At 31.8% G+C, this 21,936-nt stretch overlaps 2 protein-coding genes and 1 long non-coding RNA gene across 5 annotated transcripts; all 3 read right to left on the reverse strand.

Annotated features, from left to right (window-relative positions):
• Positions 1-7,260: 7,260 nt before the first annotated feature.
• On the reverse strand, positions 7,261-8,304 carry LOC126706532 (uncharacterized). The gene is made up of 3 exons (XR_007648639.1): positions 7,938-8,304; positions 7,710-7,862; positions 7,261-7,607 (listed from the first exon to the last, which is right to left on the reverse strand). It is a non-coding gene; the product is annotated as an uncharacterized LOC126706532 (long non-coding RNA).
• Positions 8,305-8,412: 108 nt separating this feature from the next.
• Positions 8,413-19,072, reverse strand: LOC126706531 (replication protein A 70 kDa DNA-binding subunit D-like). Of its 3 annotated transcripts, XM_050406054.1 has the most exons (7): positions 18,621-19,072; positions 9,914-10,087; positions 9,473-9,746; positions 9,277-9,373; positions 9,034-9,158; positions 8,674-8,755; positions 8,413-8,565 (listed from the first exon to the last, which is right to left on the reverse strand). In XM_050406054.1, exons 2-7 carry the CDS (start codon positions 10,058-10,060, stop codon positions 8,421-8,423), a joined length of 870 nt encoding a protein of 289 aa, XP_050262011.1. In that variant the 5' UTR covers positions 10,061-10,087; positions 18,621-19,072; the 3' UTR covers positions 8,413-8,420. The 3 variants fall into 3 exon arrangements, with proteins under 3 accessions (XP_050262011.1, XP_050262009.1, XP_050262010.1); XM_050406052.1 differs by lacking the exons at positions 8,413-8,565; positions 8,674-8,755; positions 9,034-9,158; ... (1 more) ...; positions 9,473-9,746; positions 9,914-10,087 and adding exons at positions 13,261-14,618; positions 15,134-15,199; positions 16,076-16,141; positions 17,492-17,922 and having other exon boundaries at positions 18,621-19,047; XM_050406053.1 differs by lacking the exons at positions 8,413-8,565; positions 8,674-8,755; positions 9,034-9,158; ... (1 more) ...; positions 9,473-9,746; positions 9,914-10,087 and adding exons at positions 13,262-14,618; positions 15,134-15,199; positions 17,492-17,922 and having other exon boundaries at positions 18,621-19,045.
• On the reverse strand, positions 10,264-13,866 carry LOC126705096 (uncharacterized). The gene is made up of 2 exons (XM_050404045.1): positions 13,251-13,866; positions 10,264-13,151 (listed from the first exon to the last, which is right to left on the reverse strand). The coding sequence occupies exons 1-2, from the start codon at positions 13,864-13,866 to the stop codon at positions 10,264-10,266; spliced, it is 3,504 nt and encodes a 1,167-aa protein (XP_050260002.1).
• Positions 19,073-21,936: the final 2,864 nt, after the last annotated feature.

Genomic DNA, 21,936 nt, shown 5'->3' on the forward strand with positions numbered 1-21,936 from the left:
TTGGCATTTTGATAAATTTTGTAAGAAATTATTTATAATCCACTGATTTCATAGATGCTATTATTGTTAGTCACACTTAATTTATGAGGGTTTCTACTAAAACTAAATTCAAACTAAATACATTGGGGGAAAATTCTTTTAATTTATGCAACCAAGAAATATTACCAAATCATAGTTCATATTGTCACCTACAAACCTATTGGTTCTTAGGTGTCTTTCTTGTATTATTTATGTTTTATATATCAATTAGCTATAAAATCTTCTAGAATATCATGATACAATAATAGAAAAAATAATATCATAGTGATGCAATAATATCACAATTTAACCTCCAAATTTTAATTGAACTAAAAGTAGCAAAAAATAGATCTTTACCAAGTACACGCATCATACAAAAAACCAAAAATATAAATTGGCACATAATATGAAAAAATAAGACTAAATAAATTACAATGCTACGTAAATAAAAACGTTTACATAATATTTTAACAAAATATTTAAAAATGTTTACATAATATTTTAACAAAATATTTAAGGCAAATGTAATATTTTGAAAATTAACATACCTCTCAAACAAAAAAGCAAAGATATTGTGAGAAAATTATAGAAGTTTTATTTTTAAGTCTAATAGAAATAGAGATTTATATTGGACAAATGTGGAGACATAGTGTTTACCCAATTTATTGAATCTGACTCTTACAATTCTACATTGAAGTTAGTTTTACGCAGAAAATTGAAAATTTTTTTTGATTCCTACATTTCTCATGACTTTTTAGATCCATCTGTATCAATTTAAAGTATGTTAAGTTATAAATGTATACAAATTCTTTGAATTTTATTAATATATTGAAATAAATGCATTTGTCATTACTTAATAATTTGACATAAATGCTAAATTTAGATGAGATGGAAAGTCTAAATGAAAAAAATGTCATACAATATGCTACTTGGCAGAACCTCATGCTTTCCCACCTGAGATCTCTGCTTTTATATATATGTATATATATATATATATATATTGATATTGATGATTTGATTTGAAGTTACATCAAAGATGCATGTTTTTCTATAAAGTTTGGAGTTTCTTCTTTCCAAGCACAAGCATTTTCGAAACTTCAGCAAGATAATGAACCAAATTGTTTCGGGTTCTTCCAACCTGGGACCCTCTTCAGTATCTGAAAAACTTCAGCATTCCTCACTTGCATTATCTTCATGGAGAGACCTGGCTGCTTTAACATTAAGGCTTGCATTATCTTCATGGACTGATATTCTTATCGCAGGACAGTGCTCCAACAGCAGCTATTGCCTTGTCTTTCTTGTATTTTACGCAATGGCCTGTGATCTGCACAAACTCATGAACATAGCTCTAGGTCTGTACCCAAAATTAGTTGGGAGTATGTCTACAGGCGACAAGCAAAAGTTACTATTTTCAAGTCTCCGTACGAGCTCTCACCCCAAAGTTTCCCAAAATCAATTTTATTTCTTCTACCTCGTGTGGCAAAAATAGGCGAAAACACCATTTTAGTCCATATATTTTGAGGTTACGGTCAATTTGGTTCCTACATTTTGTGGGCAGTCAATTTGGTCTTTGCTATTTTCAAGTCACAATCAATTTGGTTCTTACTGTTAGATGACTAACGGAATTTGCTCAGGTGGTAAACGGAATGCATACATGGCATAATTTAAATTTAAATATAAATAGTCCTTCTATGTTAGCCCTTCCACATCAGCTCCCATTACAATTAAAAATCCCACGTGATTCTCACATGACTCACTTAACACCATCCTCACTAGGCAACAACTTAGACCAGATTGAATTCTTAATCCCCAGAATGAAATTTTGAACTCTAACCCACAATGAACATGAACTCCTTCTTCATAGCCACATCTCTTCTCACCCAATCCCCAAGATCAAAGCTCCTCTCATTCAATGATGTTAATCCGTGTTGCAGTCTTGGTTTTCTACATTCAAATATGTAATTCAAGACTAAAAAATAATGAAAGACAAACTTTTTAATAATTTTCAGTTAGTACAAAAGTCATTCTTTATGTTGCTCTATATTAATTAATTAATTAATTTCATTTCAATAGTAAATCCCTTGGATCAAAATTATATAAGTATATATTATGTTCTCTCATATATATGAATCATACTCGTAGTCATGGATTACAAAGTTGAGGCCTTGCATATGCCCTTTATATAAGACTAGCCTAATCATATGCACTTTGCGTGTGCAATGATTTTTTTTTTTTTTTTTTGGGGGGGTTGGGGGGGCTTTGTGTCATAATATTTAGAAGTAAGATAGAGATATTGTCTTAATTCTTAGAATCTTTCTCTATGTGATTTTTTTTCCCCTCTAATTAGTTATTTATACATGAGTTGGTGACTATATGAATGGAAGAAACTATTTGAAATTGAAACTTTTCATTTTTTTTTCCAACTCTCATGAAAAGGCATTAGAAGTCAAATAGGGGAAGTAATCTTTTTAAAGTGTGTGTGTATATATATATATATAATAGTGTGTATTTTTTTTAAAAAAGAAATAAGGTAATGTAGAATAATATTTAAAAGTGACATAGAGACCGTGTGCTAATTTTTAGGCAGAATGGAGAAAAAAGAAGAAGGAAAATGCCTAAAATTTAGGAACAAAAAATTACTCTTTTAACCATTTTATTTTTTTTTAATTTAAAATTATTTAACTAAAAGATAGGGATATTTTAGAGAGTTTAAGAATTTGTATGAAAATTTTAGTACGCAAAATGATGAAACCCAAACCGGGAATCTTGTTATTAGTAGTATTAAACTCATAACGCATACTTTGCACATGCAATAATGCTCTTTTTTTATTTATTTGTATTTTAAGTTTAGTGTTATAATGTTTAAAAGTGATATATAAATAACCATTTGTAATTTTTTTTTTTAAGAAAAAGGTAAGGTAACATGGAATAATGTTTAAAAATGAGATATAGATAGTGTCATAAGTTTTAGGCTGAATAGAGAAGATAAAAGAAAAAGCTTAAAACTTAGGAATAGTAAATTACTCTTTTAACCAATTTGTATTTTTTAATTTAAAATTATTTAACTAAAAGATTGGGGAATTTTAGAGAGTTTAAGAATTTGTATGAGGGTATTTTAGTATGCAAAATGTTAAAACCGAAACAAAAAATCCCTGTTATTAAGATAAGATAAGACGCTCAATATCACTCAAAGATTTTGAACTGACTTTGGTGGGCTTCGTTTGAACTTCGTTATGTCTTACCTTTGTGAATCTATGGGTTTCTAATGGCAAAAGTTGGATGATTTTTTCTAAAAAGATTTTGGACAGAAATCAATATTTCAACTAGAATGACCGAAACATTCTGAAATTGCTGAAATCATCCAAAATAGTCCAGCGAAAAAGTGATTTGCAATGGAGGGTTATTTGTACTAGTTTGGTCACCGGTTAGAGAAATTTGGGCCTGTTTGGTAGGTCATTTCAAACACACTTTTGAGCATTTTAAACACACTTACACATATTTTCACAAACATTTTCACCCACACGTATATTAAAAACATTCAAACAACATTACTCAAACTCTTCTACCAAACACCTCCCTTCATAGCCAGTACAGTTTGAAACTTACACCCTCTGAAAACAAAAACCACGTCAAATTACATTTAAAACCATATAATTTAGGGTTGGTTTCAAAGTAAACTTTATAGTGTCAAAAGTTTCAAATTAAAGATGTTTAAGATTATTACAAATTAAGCCCTGTAGTTTTTGTTAGTTCAAATTGAATTATGGAGTTTAAAAAAAGTAGAAGGTTTAAATTCATATGATTTTATAAGTTTAGGGTTCAAATTTAAAACTAGAGAAATTATAAGGTTTAGTTTGAAACCATATTTAAGTATAGGATTTAAAATATAATTTAACACGGGTCCCCATCACCCAAAAAAAAATTATGGTCCAAATGTGCAATGATGCAAAGTACAAAATTCTCTCTTTTTTTAGGTAAAAAATTGACTCTACCAGCATAAGACATCCTCAGTGCTCAATTAAACAAATGTACATATTTTATTACTACTAAACTCAACTCAACAACATTCCATCCAACGTTCTTGAGCTTTATTTTCTTGATTATTCAGCTAACCTTCTATACCTACATTTTAGTATGATAGTATCAAACACTAATGTATCTATATACAAATTCCCATCAACATCATCACCAATCAATTAACCCAAACGCAGTTTTGGTGTAAGTAGAAATTATTCAGTGCAAATAAAAGAAAGTAATACATACCCAGTTTCAAGTTTAAAGGGCAAATAACCAGGGAAGCCAGGAAGAGTCTTGACAATCCAGTGTGAGACTGCAGTGCCAGATACAAGCAGTAGAAACAGCAAATGCAAGCATACTGAACTTGCTTCCGAAGACATTGTCAAGGTGCATGCATGTGGTTTGGTTATTAGGCTGTTAGCCTCCAAAATATTATGTACAATAACTAGGCTTCAAACTTACTATTAGTGAAGTTATGGTGTTAGTTGTTTGAAGTTTGAACTAAATTATAGGTATGGAAGGTCAGGTGAATGACCAGGGAGTCTAACTCATGAACGTTGGTTGAAATGTTGTTGAAACGTGCGCACCTAGAAAATTTTCTTTGCATCATTGAACCATAGATTTTTTTTTTTTTTGGGGGGTAAATTATATTTTAAACCCTTTATTTAAAAAGATAGTTTCAAATCAAATAAACCGGATATCTTTAAATGTTTTAAATTAAACCTTATAATTTCTCTACTTTCAAATTTGAACACTAAACTTACAAAATCATATTAATTTAAATCTTTGACATTTTGGATTTGATTGGGGGTTTAAATTGATGATTTAAAAACTTTTGAGGGACATTATATATACTTATATAAAATTAGTCTCATCACATGTGCTTTTCGTGTGTGATGAGGTTTTTTTTTTTGGTCTAGTGTCATAATTTTTTAAAAAAAATAAATTTTGGATAAGTTTGTTTTGAAGATACGGATTACTAGGAGAGTTTCTAATTTTATAGGTATTTTTAGTGGAGTTGGAGATATATTTTTATTGCGTTATTCTTAAGTTTTTTTTCCCTTAAATGTAAGGTTTATGAGTATTTCTAAACTACAAAAAAAATCCAATTTAAAGAGAGGGATCCTCTTATAAATAGTATATATAATTTTGAATCAAGGGATTTACTATTGAACTAAAATTAATTAATTAATATAGAGCAACATAAAGAATGAATTTTGTATGAATCAAAAACTAAAAAAAAAATATTTTTCTTTCATTATTGTTTAGTCTTGAATTACATATTTATTGTTGGAGACCAAGACTGCAACATGGATTAACATCATTGCAATGAGTTGCTATATGTACTCGGATTGAAATTATTTAAGCCACACTTGGAACATTAAATGAAGATTACCAAAGGAATGATAATGCTTATTGTAGAGTCTATATTTTTAGATTGACAACCATGAACAAATATAACATTTTATAACGTAGTTTGTCTAGTTGATTAGTGTTGAATTAAACCTTGGAACAAGACAAATCAAGTTTAGAACAACAAAAGACTCAATAATGCAAAAAATAGAGTGCTAGAATACTGCATTTCAACTACAAGCTTGAAAGGTTGAAAGTCACTTACTTCAATTAGTTGAACTGCATGTCTCGACTGATCAAGACTTGGGTTTTAAGTTAGCTTGACAATTGGTTGGTCCTACTTTGTATGTAAAGCTTTTATTGCCTATAAATCAAAGACAACTTATAATTAGCCACAAAATAGTATAAAAGTACAGTTTTTTTTTTTTTTTTTGAGAAACTTATAAAAAAAAAAATAAAAAAAATCCGATTAACAAAGATTGTAAAAATTATAGTTCGTGTGTGGTGTAACCATTGTTTATAAGTCACAGTTCAGTCATATGTAAATCATTGAACTACACATATCTTGTTGGTCAAGAATGAAAAATTAATAAATAAACACCAATTTAAGTACAAAATATATTAAAAAAAATTAAATGACACAACACGGTTTGACCACGATTGAATCTCGGCCTGACCTCAAAAATCTTGAACCTCTCTCTTTTCCAGTTCATTGAATGGTTCGGATTTGAAAACTATGAGTGTAATTGACATTGTTTATGATTACATTATGTATAATACAAACCCAACTCTTACAAATTTTACTACAAAATAACTCTACATTGATGTGACAATGTATATAATTAGCACAATTATAAGAATAAATAAATAAAATTTTAAATAAATAAAAATATGAGAGTATTTTATTGTATATATTTCATGATCGTCATTTTGCATTGAATGGATTCTTGTACCAGATTGGTATGACTTTTTTTTTCCTCTTTTCTTTGCGTCTAATTAACCCCACACTAATTTTGAAAAGTTTCGTGTAGTGAGCATTTGGAAGTTTGTTGTAGCGGTAACATTTGTTCTTTTGATTGGTCTTGACACTATCTTTGGGTGCATTTGGCACCTATTGACGCATTTGGAAGTAGCTTGGAGAGATACGCACTTTGTTCATTTGTTTTGCCTCTAATTTGGGTCTTGCAATTGATGCATATGTGGTTTAGGATGATAAATCTTGTCGTGGTGGAGATTCGTTACTTTTATATATATATATATATTTTGCCAGGGTAGAAAATTGTTCTAGGTTTTGGCTCACTTGTGATTTTTACTTTTTGAATTAGGATGAACTTTCTATAAAAGAAACAAAGATTGTAAAAATTACAGTTAGTGTGTGGTGTAACCATTGTTTATAAGTCACAGTTCAATCATATGTAAACCATTGAACTACACATATTTTGTTGGTCAAGAATGAAAAATTAATAAATAAACACCAATTTAAATACCAAATATATTAAAAAAATTAAATGACATAACACGGTTTGACCACGATTGAATCTCGGTCCGACCTCAAAAATCTTGAACCTCTCTCTTTTCCAGTTCATTGAATGATTTGGATTTGAAAACTATGAGTGTAATTGACATTGTTTATAACTAGTAAGTTGCCCGTGCGTTGCACGGATAATGGTGTAATAGTTTATGCAATTTTTTATGAAGAATACTGTATACATATTATAACATTGTAACAATTATAAATTGCAAACACATATTCATTATAATTATTTTGTTGAAGTAATTAGCAAAAAGGAATCAACTTTAGAGTAATATTGTATAATAGAAGTTGATAAAAGCATGGTAACATTCTATATTATTGATATTTATTTTGTGATGTAATAAAGAGCGTTATAAAACTCCATATTATTGATATTTATTTTGTGATGTAATAAAGAGATTTATTGTGAAATTTTGTTTTTTTGTTTCTTGAATGCCTTGTTTTTTGAAGTATGTCGACGCTTGTAGAGCATGTTGAGAGGTATGTTATCATCATCTGTTGCTTCATCTTCAGCGTTTGAAGTTTGGTCTATCCTTACTTGTTCAATTTGTGAGCCTTTATCAATTTCTCCTTTTGTCGCGTCATTTGTGTTGATCATTGATGAAATGGCACTGGAAGATTCTTGGGTGGATCTTACAAAGTTTGTGCTGGCAAATTTGTTGTCGCTAAGATTTTGCATAGGTATCTGCATTCATAATAAATATGAGCACGTTATTTACATCAGTATAGCGTAGAGAAAGAAATAATATGGCATACTGGCTTGGTTTTTTTTTTTTTTGTTCCATACCTTTTTCTCATTTGAAGGTGCATCAAAAATCTTAGCAACTGTGTAATTTTCAAAACCATCCTTCAGATTGAATTCATTCAAGCGAAGTAGAAAAATGTATTGTCTTCCTATAATTTTTTTAAGATCACATGGGATTCCTTCTTCAATATCAATCTGCATATTAGTAATTTTAATTTATATTATAATCTATAGTTTTACAATAAATTTAATAATTTAAATAAGTTGTACCTCGGTTTGTTTTTCAGCAAGATCTTTTGCAGATTTATTTAGGATTTTCTCAGCATCTCGATCAAATATGACAAAAGTTGTCTTGTCAGTTGAATCAAAAACTTCAATTTGAATCCTGTATCTGAAGTATTTTGCAATTGTATAGTAATTATAGTAAGAGGAATATGTTTATTTAAAAATTTTCAAACTTTGTGGTTAATGTGTGTGCCTCTAACCTTGGGATAGGCAGATTTGTTTTTGTTTCACATTTTGCGCACCAAAATGATCCTGATTGTGGTTTGACCTTTTTTCCACATAACACGCATGAAATATAATACCAACCCATTGTTGTATCAATGTTGCTTATTGTTGCAACACAATAGCAATTAACATCCTACAATGAATTTTGAAGTTAATATGTTTTTTTTTTTTTTTTTTTTTTTTTTTAAAGTAAATGATGTGTTATTATATTTTCATGTAAATGATGAGTCTAGTTTGAAATGATTAGCAAACCTGTTTTGTAGGATCCCATTCAATGCATTTGAGCTCTGGTATTGTCTTCATCTTGTCTGAAGAAAAATCCTCCTTTGAAAACTGTTTTGCATGTATTTTTGGTATTTGTTGTATAGGATCATGTTTTTTACCATTCCTATCATTGAATTTATAAAAAGGAAAAAAGAATGTAAATGTTATTTTGTGAGATAAAAAATGTTAGGTATCATATTTTTTTGTTATTAATAATTTTTAAAATATGCACCTGTCAATTATTTCAGCAACCTCGGGAATCTCAAGATTTAGATATACTTTTGTTGCACTGGTTGATGACAAAGAGAATTTGCCTGCAAAAATTGGAGAATACATTATAATAAACCAAATCGTATTGAATTGAAATTGAGAAAAATGAAGATATGTTTTAATGAGAATGAAATTGTCTAAAAATATCATTAGATTGTTTTGAAAATGAATAAGTTTGAGTATAAAACATTTATAATTATTGATTACATTTCTCATTGTAAAATTTATGGCGTAAGATTAGTAACCAATATACTTATTAACTTGATAGCATTACTAAGTACATTAAAATTGATAGTTGGTAACATTATTTAGTTGTACTTACCTCCAAATGATTTGACAATAGTTGAAGTTGCAATTAAGACAAAAGGTCCTTGATTGTTCTTATATACATCTTCATCTATTTGCCAGACAGTTGTTCCCCATAGTGAAAGCCTAATTTCTTTTCCCCTGGTATAGTTAAAATCAGTGAGGATTTTTTTGTTATTAGTAATTTTTTTATTTATAATTGATTTTTGTATATAAACATATAATTACATCAATATCATATCAACAAATTTTGTCTTACTCTTTCAAAAGCAATTGCAAATTGCGCAATTTTCTTGGTGCACCATTAACTTGAGGCTCTTCAACATTTCCAACTGCTACCAACTTTCCAACAACATCTATTTATATCCAATTATGTAGTTAGGTTATTTTGAATAATTAATTTCGGATACAACTATATTAGAGGAATTGTGAAATAGCTAGAGATTTGTATTTACCTATTAAATATGTGTAGTTGTAACATTGGTTCTGTATTTGGTGATAGTCAGCAAACTGAAAGCAGTATTTTTGGATTGAGTTTATATCTTCGTTGGACTCCATGATTGTAGTAATGGTCATGAACCAAATTCGGATATCATTGTGTACAGGTCGAAACTCGCCTTTAGTACTCTCCACCCTAAAATTCTTGATGGTATAAACACGGCCTTCAAGCAATTGTGGTCTAAAAGTTCGTGCTTGATTTTTCCGAACAATTGCATGTATTGTTGAGCCCTAGAATAATGAGAAATGTCAGTATCTTCCATTATTCTTCTTGTGAATATATATAATAGCCATGGATGTTGAATTATATGATGAGTTTGTAAAATAATTAATTTTAAAAGAATTGAATCTGCATAATAAATTGAATTAGCACAATATAAATTGAGTTCTATGCTTACCTCTTCATCAATAAATATCATATCAAGGCTTATGAACTCATTGTTCTGTGTGTTCATTGCATCCCACATACGAAGTACTCTGACCTTGATTGTCCAATTGTCTCTATCCATTGAAATCTTGCTCAAAGGAGTCCAACACATTGCCATTTTGACTTAGTATCAGTAGTTCTGCAACTATTTCCACAGTTGAATAGAGAAGTTGTCATAAAAAATATATATAAAAGTAAGTAAAATTATAATAATCATCAATGAAATAATTTGTTTTGGTAAAATGCAGAATTGACTACGTTTTGCATTATCAAATTTAAATGTTTGTTTTTTAAAGAAGCTTGGAACATGATATTTTTGTTTCACATATTTATTTGTATATTTCTAAAGACCTCTTTATAGACTATATTTTTAGTCGTTGAAGAGGTTTTGCCATCATCACCAATTATCAAGAGTTTAAGACCATTCCTAGTAGTAACTCTAGAAACAGCAACGTATAATTGCCCATGACTGAAAACTGGTTTAGGCAAGAAAAGTCCAACATGTTTTAGTGATTGTCCTTGGCTCTTGTTTATAGTCATGGCAAAGCAAACAGAAATTGGGAATTGTCTTCTCTTTAAAACAAACGGCCATTTTGTGTCTGATGGAGAGAGTACTATTCTTGGGATGAAGACTTTGTTTCCCACATGTGATCCAGTTATAACTTTAGCTTCGATCACCCATTTGGATAATCGAGTAACTACTAATCGAGTCCCATTGCATAGGCCAGCTGATTGATTAATGTTTCGGAGCAACATTACTGGAAGACCAACTTTAAGACGTACTCTGTGATTTGGTATGCTAGGGAATTTCAAGGAGTTTAAGAATTCAACTGGATAAAGCACATCTTCATTCTGAATGTATCTTGAAGCCTTACAAATTGAATCTGCACTGAGATATGTCTCCTCATTTGAAGCAAGCAAGTCTATGATATAGTCATTTATTTCATTGACTATATCATTTGTTGGAGCTAGAATAGATCGCTCTTCCAAGTATTTTCCATCTGCATAGTTGCTGTGAAGATTTGGATATGTTGTAGTCACAATGCTTTGTATTGGATCATGTCCAACATCAATTAATAGGTCAGAGGGTATGACTATATTTGATTGGCTGTCAACTTCACCAAGCTCTCCGTTACCTAATTTGAGTATCCATTGTGCAAAGTTGTTGGAATTAGCATTAGGTTGTTGGAGACGCATATTCTGTGTTAGTACAAATACCTTGCAAAAGTTCCATAAATAAGATCTATTCACTGATGCATCAACAATATCTTCTCTATGGCCTTTAGCAATAACTGGCAGTATTTGTCGAAAATCACCACCCAATACAACTGTCTTTCCTCCAAAAGTTTTATCAACACTATTTTTGTCGGTAAATCGAAGTAGATCTCTCAATGAACGGTCTACAGCCTCAAAACAATTACGATGTGCCATAGGTGTTTCATCCCATATAATAAGACTCACCTTTGTCATTAACTCAGCAGCATGTGTTCCTTGTTTTATACCACAAGTTGATTCCTCTGTCACAATGATAGGGATTTGAAATCTAGAGTGAGCAGTCCTACCACCAGGGAGTAGCAAAGCTGCTATGCCAGAAGAAGCTACAGCAAGCACAATTTTCCCTTGTGAACGGAGGCAAGCAATTAATGTTTTCCAAAGATATGTTTTACCAGTTCCTCCATGACCATAGACAAAGTATAAACCACCGCTATTGCATGCCACATCTTGAATTACAGCATCATATATTTTTCTTTGGTCAGCATTTAACTCATTTAAAAGTTTTTTATGTTCTGCAGCCAATTCAAGCCTATCAAAATCCAACTCTTCTTGTAACAATCGGTTGTTGTTTTCTCTAATTGTCGACACATTTGGATATTTGATGCCATCAAATTCTTTCAGAGATCTTCCACTTTTTACTAATATTTGTTCAATTTCAAAAAGAGCATGGTTCTGTATTTGTTCTTCTGTCAAATGTAAGTTGTCATACATTAGGAGACGCTTTTGCCTATATAGTATATCATCAGACAACAACTCCCAATTAGCCATCCATAGTGCATGTGGGTCTGTCACTTCACAAAATAACAATAGCGTTGCAAACAATTCTCGTAGCTGCCTTCCTGAAGCCCAATTAGAGGCTTCTTTGATAGCATCATTCCATTCCTTGTCATCATCTAAAAGGCCATGAGCGTAGCATGCTGCTCTGTATGTTGGATACACAACATGCTCAATAGTCCTAATTTCCTCAAAAGACCTTGCACCTTTGACCACATTAAGGAGCATTCGAAGATAGAAGCGGTCACCACTTGCAGGATGAGCATGAAATATCCTCCCTATACATCGGCCAGATTTCCTTGGGCGCCATTCTCTTTGTTTTCTATGCCAAACCCATTTCGTAGGGAAATCACAATATGTCAAATTTCTTGCTGTATCATACATTTTGTTTGCCTTCATCCATTCAGTGAACATTGTTTTTGTTATATCTGGTCTTTCCAAAACATTATCCAAGTAGTCTGAATCTTTGAATGTAACATTCTGCTCATTCTCAATATGGAAGCTTAATCTCTGTACAGCAGGCTCTCTATATTGGATATCAAACTCAAAAAGTCTCCAGCATGCTTCAGAAGCTGAGATATATCTACAATCTAGATATGTTTTGATCTCATCAATGTTTGTTATATGTTGTGCTTCACTTGTAGCACTTGTGTGTAAGTTTTCATACAAAACAAATGTTGCTCGATCAGAACCCTTGTTAACATACTTGAATAAGTATTTGATGGACTTGGAACGGTTGCACCACTCAACATTAATGTGAGCTTGGTATTTAACTAACATGTCAATGTTGTATGGCACCACAAATCTGTTATCAAGCATAACACCATTCTTCTCAACTGTCATCGCATTATCTCTTCTCCTATAAATTGCGTAACCATCTTCATCTATCACAGTGTCACTATAAAACTTTTTTGGAAAATGCTTCCTACATTTATTGTCAACCATGCATGGAGATTTTGGGTTGGCAAAACCACAAGGTCCATGAATCATGTATTGTGAAATGACTTCATAATCCCCTGGATTTGTAATCTTATCTGGTATTTCAGCAGAAATTATCTTGTCTATATCCGCAGGCGTGGGGTGTTTGTCATCTGGGTATAGGTACAAAAGAATATGAGCATGGGGGAGGCCTCTTTTTTGCCATTTAACTGTGTAGTTAACTGTATTCACACACACACACACAAAAAAATGGTTACAATAATTAAATAGATTAAACCATTAAGAATAACAATCAAACAGTAATGATTTGTATTTTATACCTGCAATTACTTTTCCAAAATGCTTGCCATGTTTTAAATCACGTACTAGTTGATCCAATTTGATCTTAAAAACTCTTGCAATAATATCCGGTCTATCTTCAGGCCGTTGAGCTGGAATTAAGGAAAGGAAACTTTCAATTTCTGGCCATTTAGGATTGCATGTGAAAGTTATAAACAAATCTGGGTACCCAGCCCATCTACAAATTGACATAGCATCTTGATAATTTTGAATCATATATCTAGGGCTTCCAGTAAAGCTTGAAGGAAGAACAACTCTTTTCCCAACAGATGAAGGAGTAGTGTCTCCTCTAAATACAGCATCCTTTATTCCAAAGTACACCTCTGATCTCAGTTGAAGTTGATGATTCCTGACCCAAATTAGTCGGTACTCCTCAACACATGTGTAAGCATCTACTAAAAATTGTTGTCGCAACCTACGACCAAGAATCAATGTTTCACCTTCACTCTCACGTTGTTGTAATTGATATGCATAATATTCTTGCATAGTGACATATTCTTCTGTCAAAGGCACAACACCACCAAGACCTTTTTTAAGTATTTCATTTCGAAATCCATCCTCACCATACGGAAATAACAATGGATATTGCAAGGCCATGAATTTTGGGTGTAGCTCATTTATTCATTGTAACAATCCACTTCTTTTCTCAACAATAATATCACGATGGATATTTTCATCGCTCAAATCACCTACAATTATAGCAGCAACTTCAGAGCAAGTGGGCATGTTTTGTTCCCTACCATCACTTGATCGCGATCCAATTAATCGCAAGCGTACATTGTGCATATCAGAGTCCTTGAACCTATCCCTTGCCATACAGAATGTCTTTACCAAGACGTTGTTCTCATCAAGCATCTTCAATAATATTTGAACTATAGCAATGTCAAGGTCATATTCTGATTCCTGTCCAGGCAAAGCACTTAGTCTGTAATGAATCTCTTTTTTTGTGTCGTGTATATACAGCTGTGCAAAAGATGGGTGTTTTCCAACAACTGGAAGTAACGACCCAATTCTGTGGTGGTTTTGCCCATTCAATCGAAAGATGTAAGGGCCTCGTCCTTCATTAGCATGGACATCAACATTTCCTCCCATAGAAGTCATTGCAAACATGGAGTTGAACCTCCTTATATTAGCCTTGTAATGTTCTGAATGTTGTAGGAGTTCTTGAAGCTCTGGAGGTGGTGATTTCAACGAAGGTAGCTTCATCCTACCTTCTCGACAACATATTGAGAATTTGGGATTCTTTGTGTTTTTGGATTTACGATTCCTCTCTTCGTACCATAATATTGCATTACAATATTCACACACACAACTTGGTGGGCCAAAATTCCAGAACTCTGTAAATTTTCCTACATGATAGGGAAAAATGAAGCATAATTAGATGAAATTATGTAATGGAAATATAGAAAATACAAAAGCATATGTAAAAGATTAATATTATTTTCAATTTATTGACAACCCAGTTTAGCAATAGTTTTATTTCAAACATAGGTGCTGAAGTCGACCAAAGGGAAAAATAGTCCAAGTAATGCTGTAAAAAATGGATTTTAAAGCAAATTTTGAAGAGAAATAGAAATAAGGTAGGTTGAAAATATATGAAGGACTTTATCAAAGTAACTTTTAGAAAATGTATTAATAAAGTATTTAATATACATGGAGACAAAATTTTTAACCTATTGTTGGTATATTGTCATTGATGCTATCTTGAAATAGTATTTTAATTATTTAAAAGTATTTAATTGTTGTTTTTAATATTTAAAATTACAAATAACAGTATTTTAATGAGATTCTGCATGCATGAAAATGAGAAAAATGGAAAATAATGATGAATATAAAATTCCAAAATAGTAGTTTTTGGACTTACTTTGTGTGCTGTTTGACATTTTAGTCAAGTCTATGTCAATGGGTTTGGTATTTCGCATTCCCAAACCTGAAATATAAAAGATGATATATTCAACTTATTAATATACAATACTAATCCTAACACTTCAAGAGAATTAAGGAAACATGAGGATTGATAGCTATAAAAACTTTTGTCTAACTGCAGATAGAAGTTAAGTAGACTCAATCTATAATTGTTGGCTCAGACAAATTCCACAATCAAATGAACAGGTTATACTTCAAAGCTTCTGAAGGTAGTTTTCCATGTTACACTACCTTTATGGATCTAATATTCATAGAGTAAAGCAAGATTTAATTTTGAATTTTTTGAATATCCAAAATTTCAAATTCTTCATCACTTATAGTTAACAGTGTTATGGACAATGCAAGGAGACCAAAAAAGCTGTTTAAAAATTACACTTTTCTATGATTGGGATAACTCCATCACTATTTAATATAAAATGAGTTTCGAGGCTAAAAAAAATATATACATATATAAATGTGTTTCAGTTGTTTATCATTTAAATAAAAATAGCAAGCAAAGGTGCTGAAGCCGACCAAAGGGAAAAATAGTCCCAAGTAATGTTGTAAAAAATGGATTTTAAAGCAAATTTTGAAGAGAAATAGAAATAAGGTGGGTTGAAAATATATGAAGGACTTTATCAAAGTAACTTTTACAAAATATAGACACAATTAATAAAATATTTAACATACATGGAGACACAATTTTGAACCTATTGTTGGTATATTGTCATTGATGCTATCTTGAAATAGTATTTTAATTATTTAAAAGTATATAACTGTTGTTTTTAATATTTAAAATTACAAATAACAGTATTTTAATGAGATTTTGCATGCATGAAAATGAGAAAAATGGAAAATAACAATGAATATAAAATTCCAAAATAGTAGTTTTTGGACTTACTTTGTGTGCTGTTTGACCTTTTACTCTGGTCTATGTCAATGGGTTTTCTATTTCGCATTCCCAAAACTGAAATATAAAAGATGATATATTCAACTTATTAATATACAATACTAATCCAAACACTTCCAAGAGAATTAAGGAAACATGAGGATTGACAGCTATAAAAACTTCTATCTAACTGCAAATGGAATTTAAGTAGACTCAGTCTATAATTGGTAGCTCAGACAAATTCCACAAATCAAATGAACAGGTTATACTTCAAAGCTTCTGAAGGTGGTTTTCCATGTTACAATACCTTTATGGGTCTAATATTCATAGAGTAAAGCAAGGTTTGATTTTGAATTTTCTGAACATCCAACATTTCAAATTCTTCTTCACTTATAGTTAACTGTGTTAAGGACAATGCAAGGCATGAACAATAGACCAAAAAAATTGCCGGTTGTAGAAGCTGTTTAAAAATTACACTTCTCTATGATTGGGATAACTCCATCACTATTTAATATAAAATGAGTTTCGAGGCTACACAGTAATATACAGAGCAAGACCAACCAATTCCCAAAGTTAATACTACACAATCATATAAAACTACACACCATAACTGCCCCCCCACCCCCAAAAAAAAAAAATAAATAATAAACCAAGTTAAGTGTGATGCTTCTATTATGTATGGCTGTTGTAGGTGAGGTTAAGTACTGTATTCAAATGCGAATTTCAGCAGTTATAGTACAACTATTAATCAATCTTCCAATTTAATTATCATTGATTTTAAATTTTAAGACATGAAACTATTCAAAGAAAGCAAAAATATGGATGAGACAAAGTAAAGCAAAGTTTGATTTTTAATTTTCTCAATATCTAAAACTTCAAATTCCCCATCACTTACTATTAACATTATTACAGACAATCCAATGCATGAATAATAGACCAAAATATTTGATGGCTGTAAAAGTTGTTTAAATTACATTTTACTATGGCTAGGATAACTCCATCACCATTTAATCTAAAATGTGTTTCAAATATAAAAAATATATATATCTATATATATATGCATATATATATATATAAAATTTGTTTTAGTCCTTTGTCATTTAAATAAAAATAGCAAGCAATAACAATGAACATTATCAAGGGAAATCGATCCATGGCATGAATAATAGATCACAACATGAGCTGGTTTTATAAAAGGCAGTAGTCCTTTACAGTGAAACCTATAACATGGTAGCTTTCATTTTAATTGATCCCTGCTAAATCACAAAATAATTTAGGCCACTTACACTACCTAGAAGACAATTAATCATGCAATAAAAAGCCTAAGAGAAGATTCAATAGACTTTTAGGCAAGTGATAACCAACGAAATACTCCAACCAAGCTGATTACTATATCAGTACCTTTATTCCAAATTATGAAATTAGTACCTGTAAACTTAGTTGTAGGCAGATGCTTATCCAACGCATTGGCATTTATAGGCAGATGTATCCCAAATTCTTCCACAGTAGTTGTAGTAGTAAAATCACCATTAAGGCCAACAACCGAGTGAGAAAAAACATTTATAACTGAAGGGGTTGATCGCCGCAAACATTGAGCATTTGAACTACTTTCCCGAGTTCGGTTAAGGTTGAGTACCATTCGCCTGTTAAGTCTTGCTTGCTTACAACTATTTGTATCATGGATCATTGCTATGTCTTTATGCTTTTTACTCCTATGGCTTCCACCTCCAAATTTCTTTGATGACACTATGTTTGTGGAATGCATCTTCGCTATCCTTTTCTTGTACATGATCATACGCCTTCTTTGGCGTGCAAGTCTTGCAGCCTCCATTTCCCCCAATAAATTCCTCTACTCAAAACTGTTAAGGGACCTCGTGGTTTTTGAAAAGGAATTTGAAATTAATTGTAAATACTTACTTTGTTTTGTTTTATTTGTGTTTTTTTTTTTTTTTGGTTCAGCAAAAAAATCAATATTGTTTCTGTGGGTTAACAACTATTGAATTATAAATAGTTTTCAAAGATGGCTAAACTAAATAAACAAAAAATCAATAAAGAAATTATTGAAGAGAAACATGGTTTTTGAAAAGGAATTAAAAAATTAATTGTAAATACTTCCTTTGTTTTGTTTTATTTGTGTTTTCTTTTTTTCGTCCAACAAACAAATCAATATTGTTTCTGTGAGTTAACAACTATTTAATTATAAATAGTTTTCAAAGATGGCTAAACTAAATAAACAACAAATCAAAATCAATAAACAAACTATTGAAGAGAAACATGAAATTAACAACGAATGTGAAATGAGATGTAAGATTATAGTGGCATAACAACGAACATAGTATTTTGGGATTCAAAAATAAATTAATAAACGAACTATTTAAGAGGAACATAAAATTAAGAAAGTAAACATACCTCTCTGAAATGAATTGTGATAAATTATAGGGGCATAAGTTTTGAGGCATAAGGAGATGGAGATATATAAAAGAACAGATTTTAGAACATGCAAAACAAACATTAAATGAAACTAACTCTTCAATTTCATAAATCAGGTGGCATTTACCTGGTGTTAACTGCATTGTATAATTGGTTGGAAGTGGCTGCATTGAAGCCCAAAATACTAAACGGTGAAATCTTTTAAGCTCCTGCATTTATGTCCTCAAATAATCACTGAGTCGGAGTGAAAACCGTTGTTCTTTTTAGAAGTTGAAGAGTGTCTGCATAGATAATCACTAATCACTGAGTCGGAGTGAAAACTGTTGTTTTTTTTAGAAGTTGAAGAGTGTCTGCACAGATAATCACTGAATTGGAATGGAAACCATTGTTTCCTTAGAAGTTGAAGAGTTTTTGTATAGAGAAACAGAGGTTTGCTGTAGCTGAAATTCTTGGATGGGTTTCATCTACAGGTGGGAAGGAAGAAGAGGGTTTGTGTCTAAATATTTAGGCTTTCATCTACTGAACTGTGGGGTGGGTCAGCCTTGGCGTGGGTTAGCCTTTGAGGTACACGTTGGTGGGTGTTCAGAGTTGGCGTGGGTTAGCCTTTGAGGTACACGATGGTGGGGTGTTCAGCGTGGGTTATCCTTTGAGCTACACGTTGGTGGGGGTTCAAAGTTGGGTTGGGTGAAAGGTTGTAGCCTTTCAGCTACATGTTTGTGGGCAATTCATACTTGGGTCAATATTTATGGGCTTGGGTTTTCATCTACTTTGACAACGTGTTGTAGCCTTTCAGCTACATGTTTGTGGGAAAACCATATTTGGGTCAATATTTATGGGCTTGGCTTATCGTGTACTTTGACAACACAGCCTCTCTTTTTTTTTTTTTTTTTTGGGCAGAAACGTGTTGTAGCCTTTCAGCTACATGTTTGTGGGAAAATCATATTTGGGTCAATATTTATGGGCTTGGCTTTTCGTGTACTTTGACAACGTAGTTATTTTTTTTTAGAAGAATACAGTTGTTTGGTTATTGTCAACCTTAGGCTATATATGTGACAGTAAAAAAAAGTTACTATAAATTATTGGGTTATAGTTAAAAAATTTAATGTAAAAAAGGTTAAAAAGACTAAATGGAAGAGTTTAGAGTGCCACATGGCAGGACCTCATGCATTTTCGCATGAGGTCTCTGCTTTTATATATATATATTGATTACATTATGTATAATACAAACCCAACTCTTACAAATTTTACTACAAAATAACTCTATATTGATGTGACAATGTATATAATTAGCACAATTATAAGAATAAATAAATAAAATTTTAAATTACCTCTATGCCATTTGTGACATAAAATATATAAGGCTTATATAGGAAAATCTGTCATACTCTTAGGCCTTAGCATCACTCAAATATGTTTAAGAGTTAAAAGACATTAATCTCAAACTTGATGACTTTAATGTTCGCCTGTTTTTTTTTTTTTTGGTGAATTTAATGTTCGCCTGTTGGCCCATTAAAATTCAATATCTCTGATTACACTGGAGGCTTGCCGACACTGCTATACGAACCAAACACATGGACAAAGTACCAAGTGTTGTACAGTAATTCTACTTTTAGAATTGCACCAAAAAACTGTTTCAAATTTTTTTGTAATAGTTTTTACAAGTCCGAATGTGTGGAAGGTTTTGAGCTATTATGCTAAAATTTTCCCACATATAACATATGTCATTATCAACGTGAATGCTGTCTAGCACACGTACTGTTTCACAGAACTAGAGCTGGTGTTTAGTATCATCTGGGATTCACTAGTAGTCTGGTACATCTACTGTCTCTTTCACGTGGCCAGCTTTATCATCTGGGACAAGGCGTAGGCAGAAATTTTTGGTTGGAGAGGCCGAGGTAATATTATCATATTGATTTGCAATTCAAGAAAAATACAAAGTATGACATATATATATATATATATTTTCCCGCATTAGTTTTAGAAAAAAACATTATATCTAACCAAAATTAGACTACATTTACAAGAAATAATATTTATAAAAATTAAATATAACAAAGTCACTATAAACAACCATAAAATAACAGTTAAATTCAACCAAATTAGACTATATAGTCAAAAATAAATTCAAAATCAATTTCATTCATCCCAACTAAATTCAAAATCAATTTCTTTCCTACTAATAGTCTAATACTGTACCCTCATAGTCTCTCTACTCTCTAATGATAATTCCTACACTAGGACAACATAGGTCTTTGAATAGCTATGGGATATGGCTTCACTCAAGAAAAAAAAAAATATGGGATATGGCTGACATGTCTTAGAGAAGTAAAGGAAAAGTCAAAAAGATGAAAAGTAGGAATTTAGAGTGGGGCATTTTTATGGCTAAGTAAGAGCATCCACAGCAGTGGAGTTAAATTTTTAGCAATTTAGCTTCATCAAAAGTTACTTTATCTATTTTACCTACACACATACTACAGTAGTGGATCTATTTTAGCTTTCAGCATAATAAAATAATATAAACATCACAATAAAATATTATAACCACTACAATAAAATAATATATTCCACTACCAAAAAAATATTACACCACCAACCTCAACCACAGGCACAACCACCACCACCACCACTACTACCGGCAGTCCACAGCAAAAAAAAAAAAAAGAAAAAAAAAACCACAACAAGCACAAGCCCACTGCCACAAACACAAACACAAGCCCACTTGTATCATCGCTGGGCAGCGAGGAGTGGATGGTAGAGGTGGGCGCTGGGTTGGGCTTCGATCGGCGATTGGCACTAGGCAGCGAGGAGTGGTCGGTGCTGGGCTGGGCTTCGATCAGCGATCGGTGCTGAGGAGTGGTCGACGTTGGGCTGGGCTTTGATCGGCGATCGGCACTGGGTAGCGAGGAGTGGTCAGCGCTGGGATAGACTTCGATCGGCGATCGACGCTGGGCAATGAGGAGTGGTCGGCGCTGGGCTTCGGAGGACTGAGCAGAGAGGCCGGTTTGATTAAAATGGAGGACTGGAAGAGGAAGAAAGAGGAAGAAAGAAGTGACACCGGGGAGAGAGAGAAAAGAAAGAAAAAGGAAAAAATATTTTTTTAATAAAAGAAGAGAGAGGAATTTAATAAAATAATATTTTTTCCTTTTAGATGTTATGAACAGTGCACATCTATTTATAGATGTGCACTGTAGTAATGGAGCTAAATTTTTTAGATTTAACTCCATTGTTGCAGTAAGGTTTTTGTATTTGAGGAACTAAATTTTAGCATTATAACATTATAGCTACATTGTTGCAAATGCTCTAATGGAGGAAGGGCCAAATTTTTCTCATAGGGGGGCCAGCTCTTAAATGAAAAAGTGTGAGACCATTTTTTTCCTACTATTATAGTGGTTTTAAAAAATTTTGGGGGGCCATGCCTCCGCCCCTGATCTGGGATTCACTGG

This window comes from Quercus robur, chromosome 11 (genome assembly GCF_932294415.1).
Source record: "Quercus robur chromosome 11, dhQueRobu3.1, whole genome shotgun sequence".
Taxonomy (NCBI): Eukaryota; Viridiplantae; Streptophyta; class Magnoliopsida; order Fagales; family Fagaceae; genus Quercus; species Quercus robur.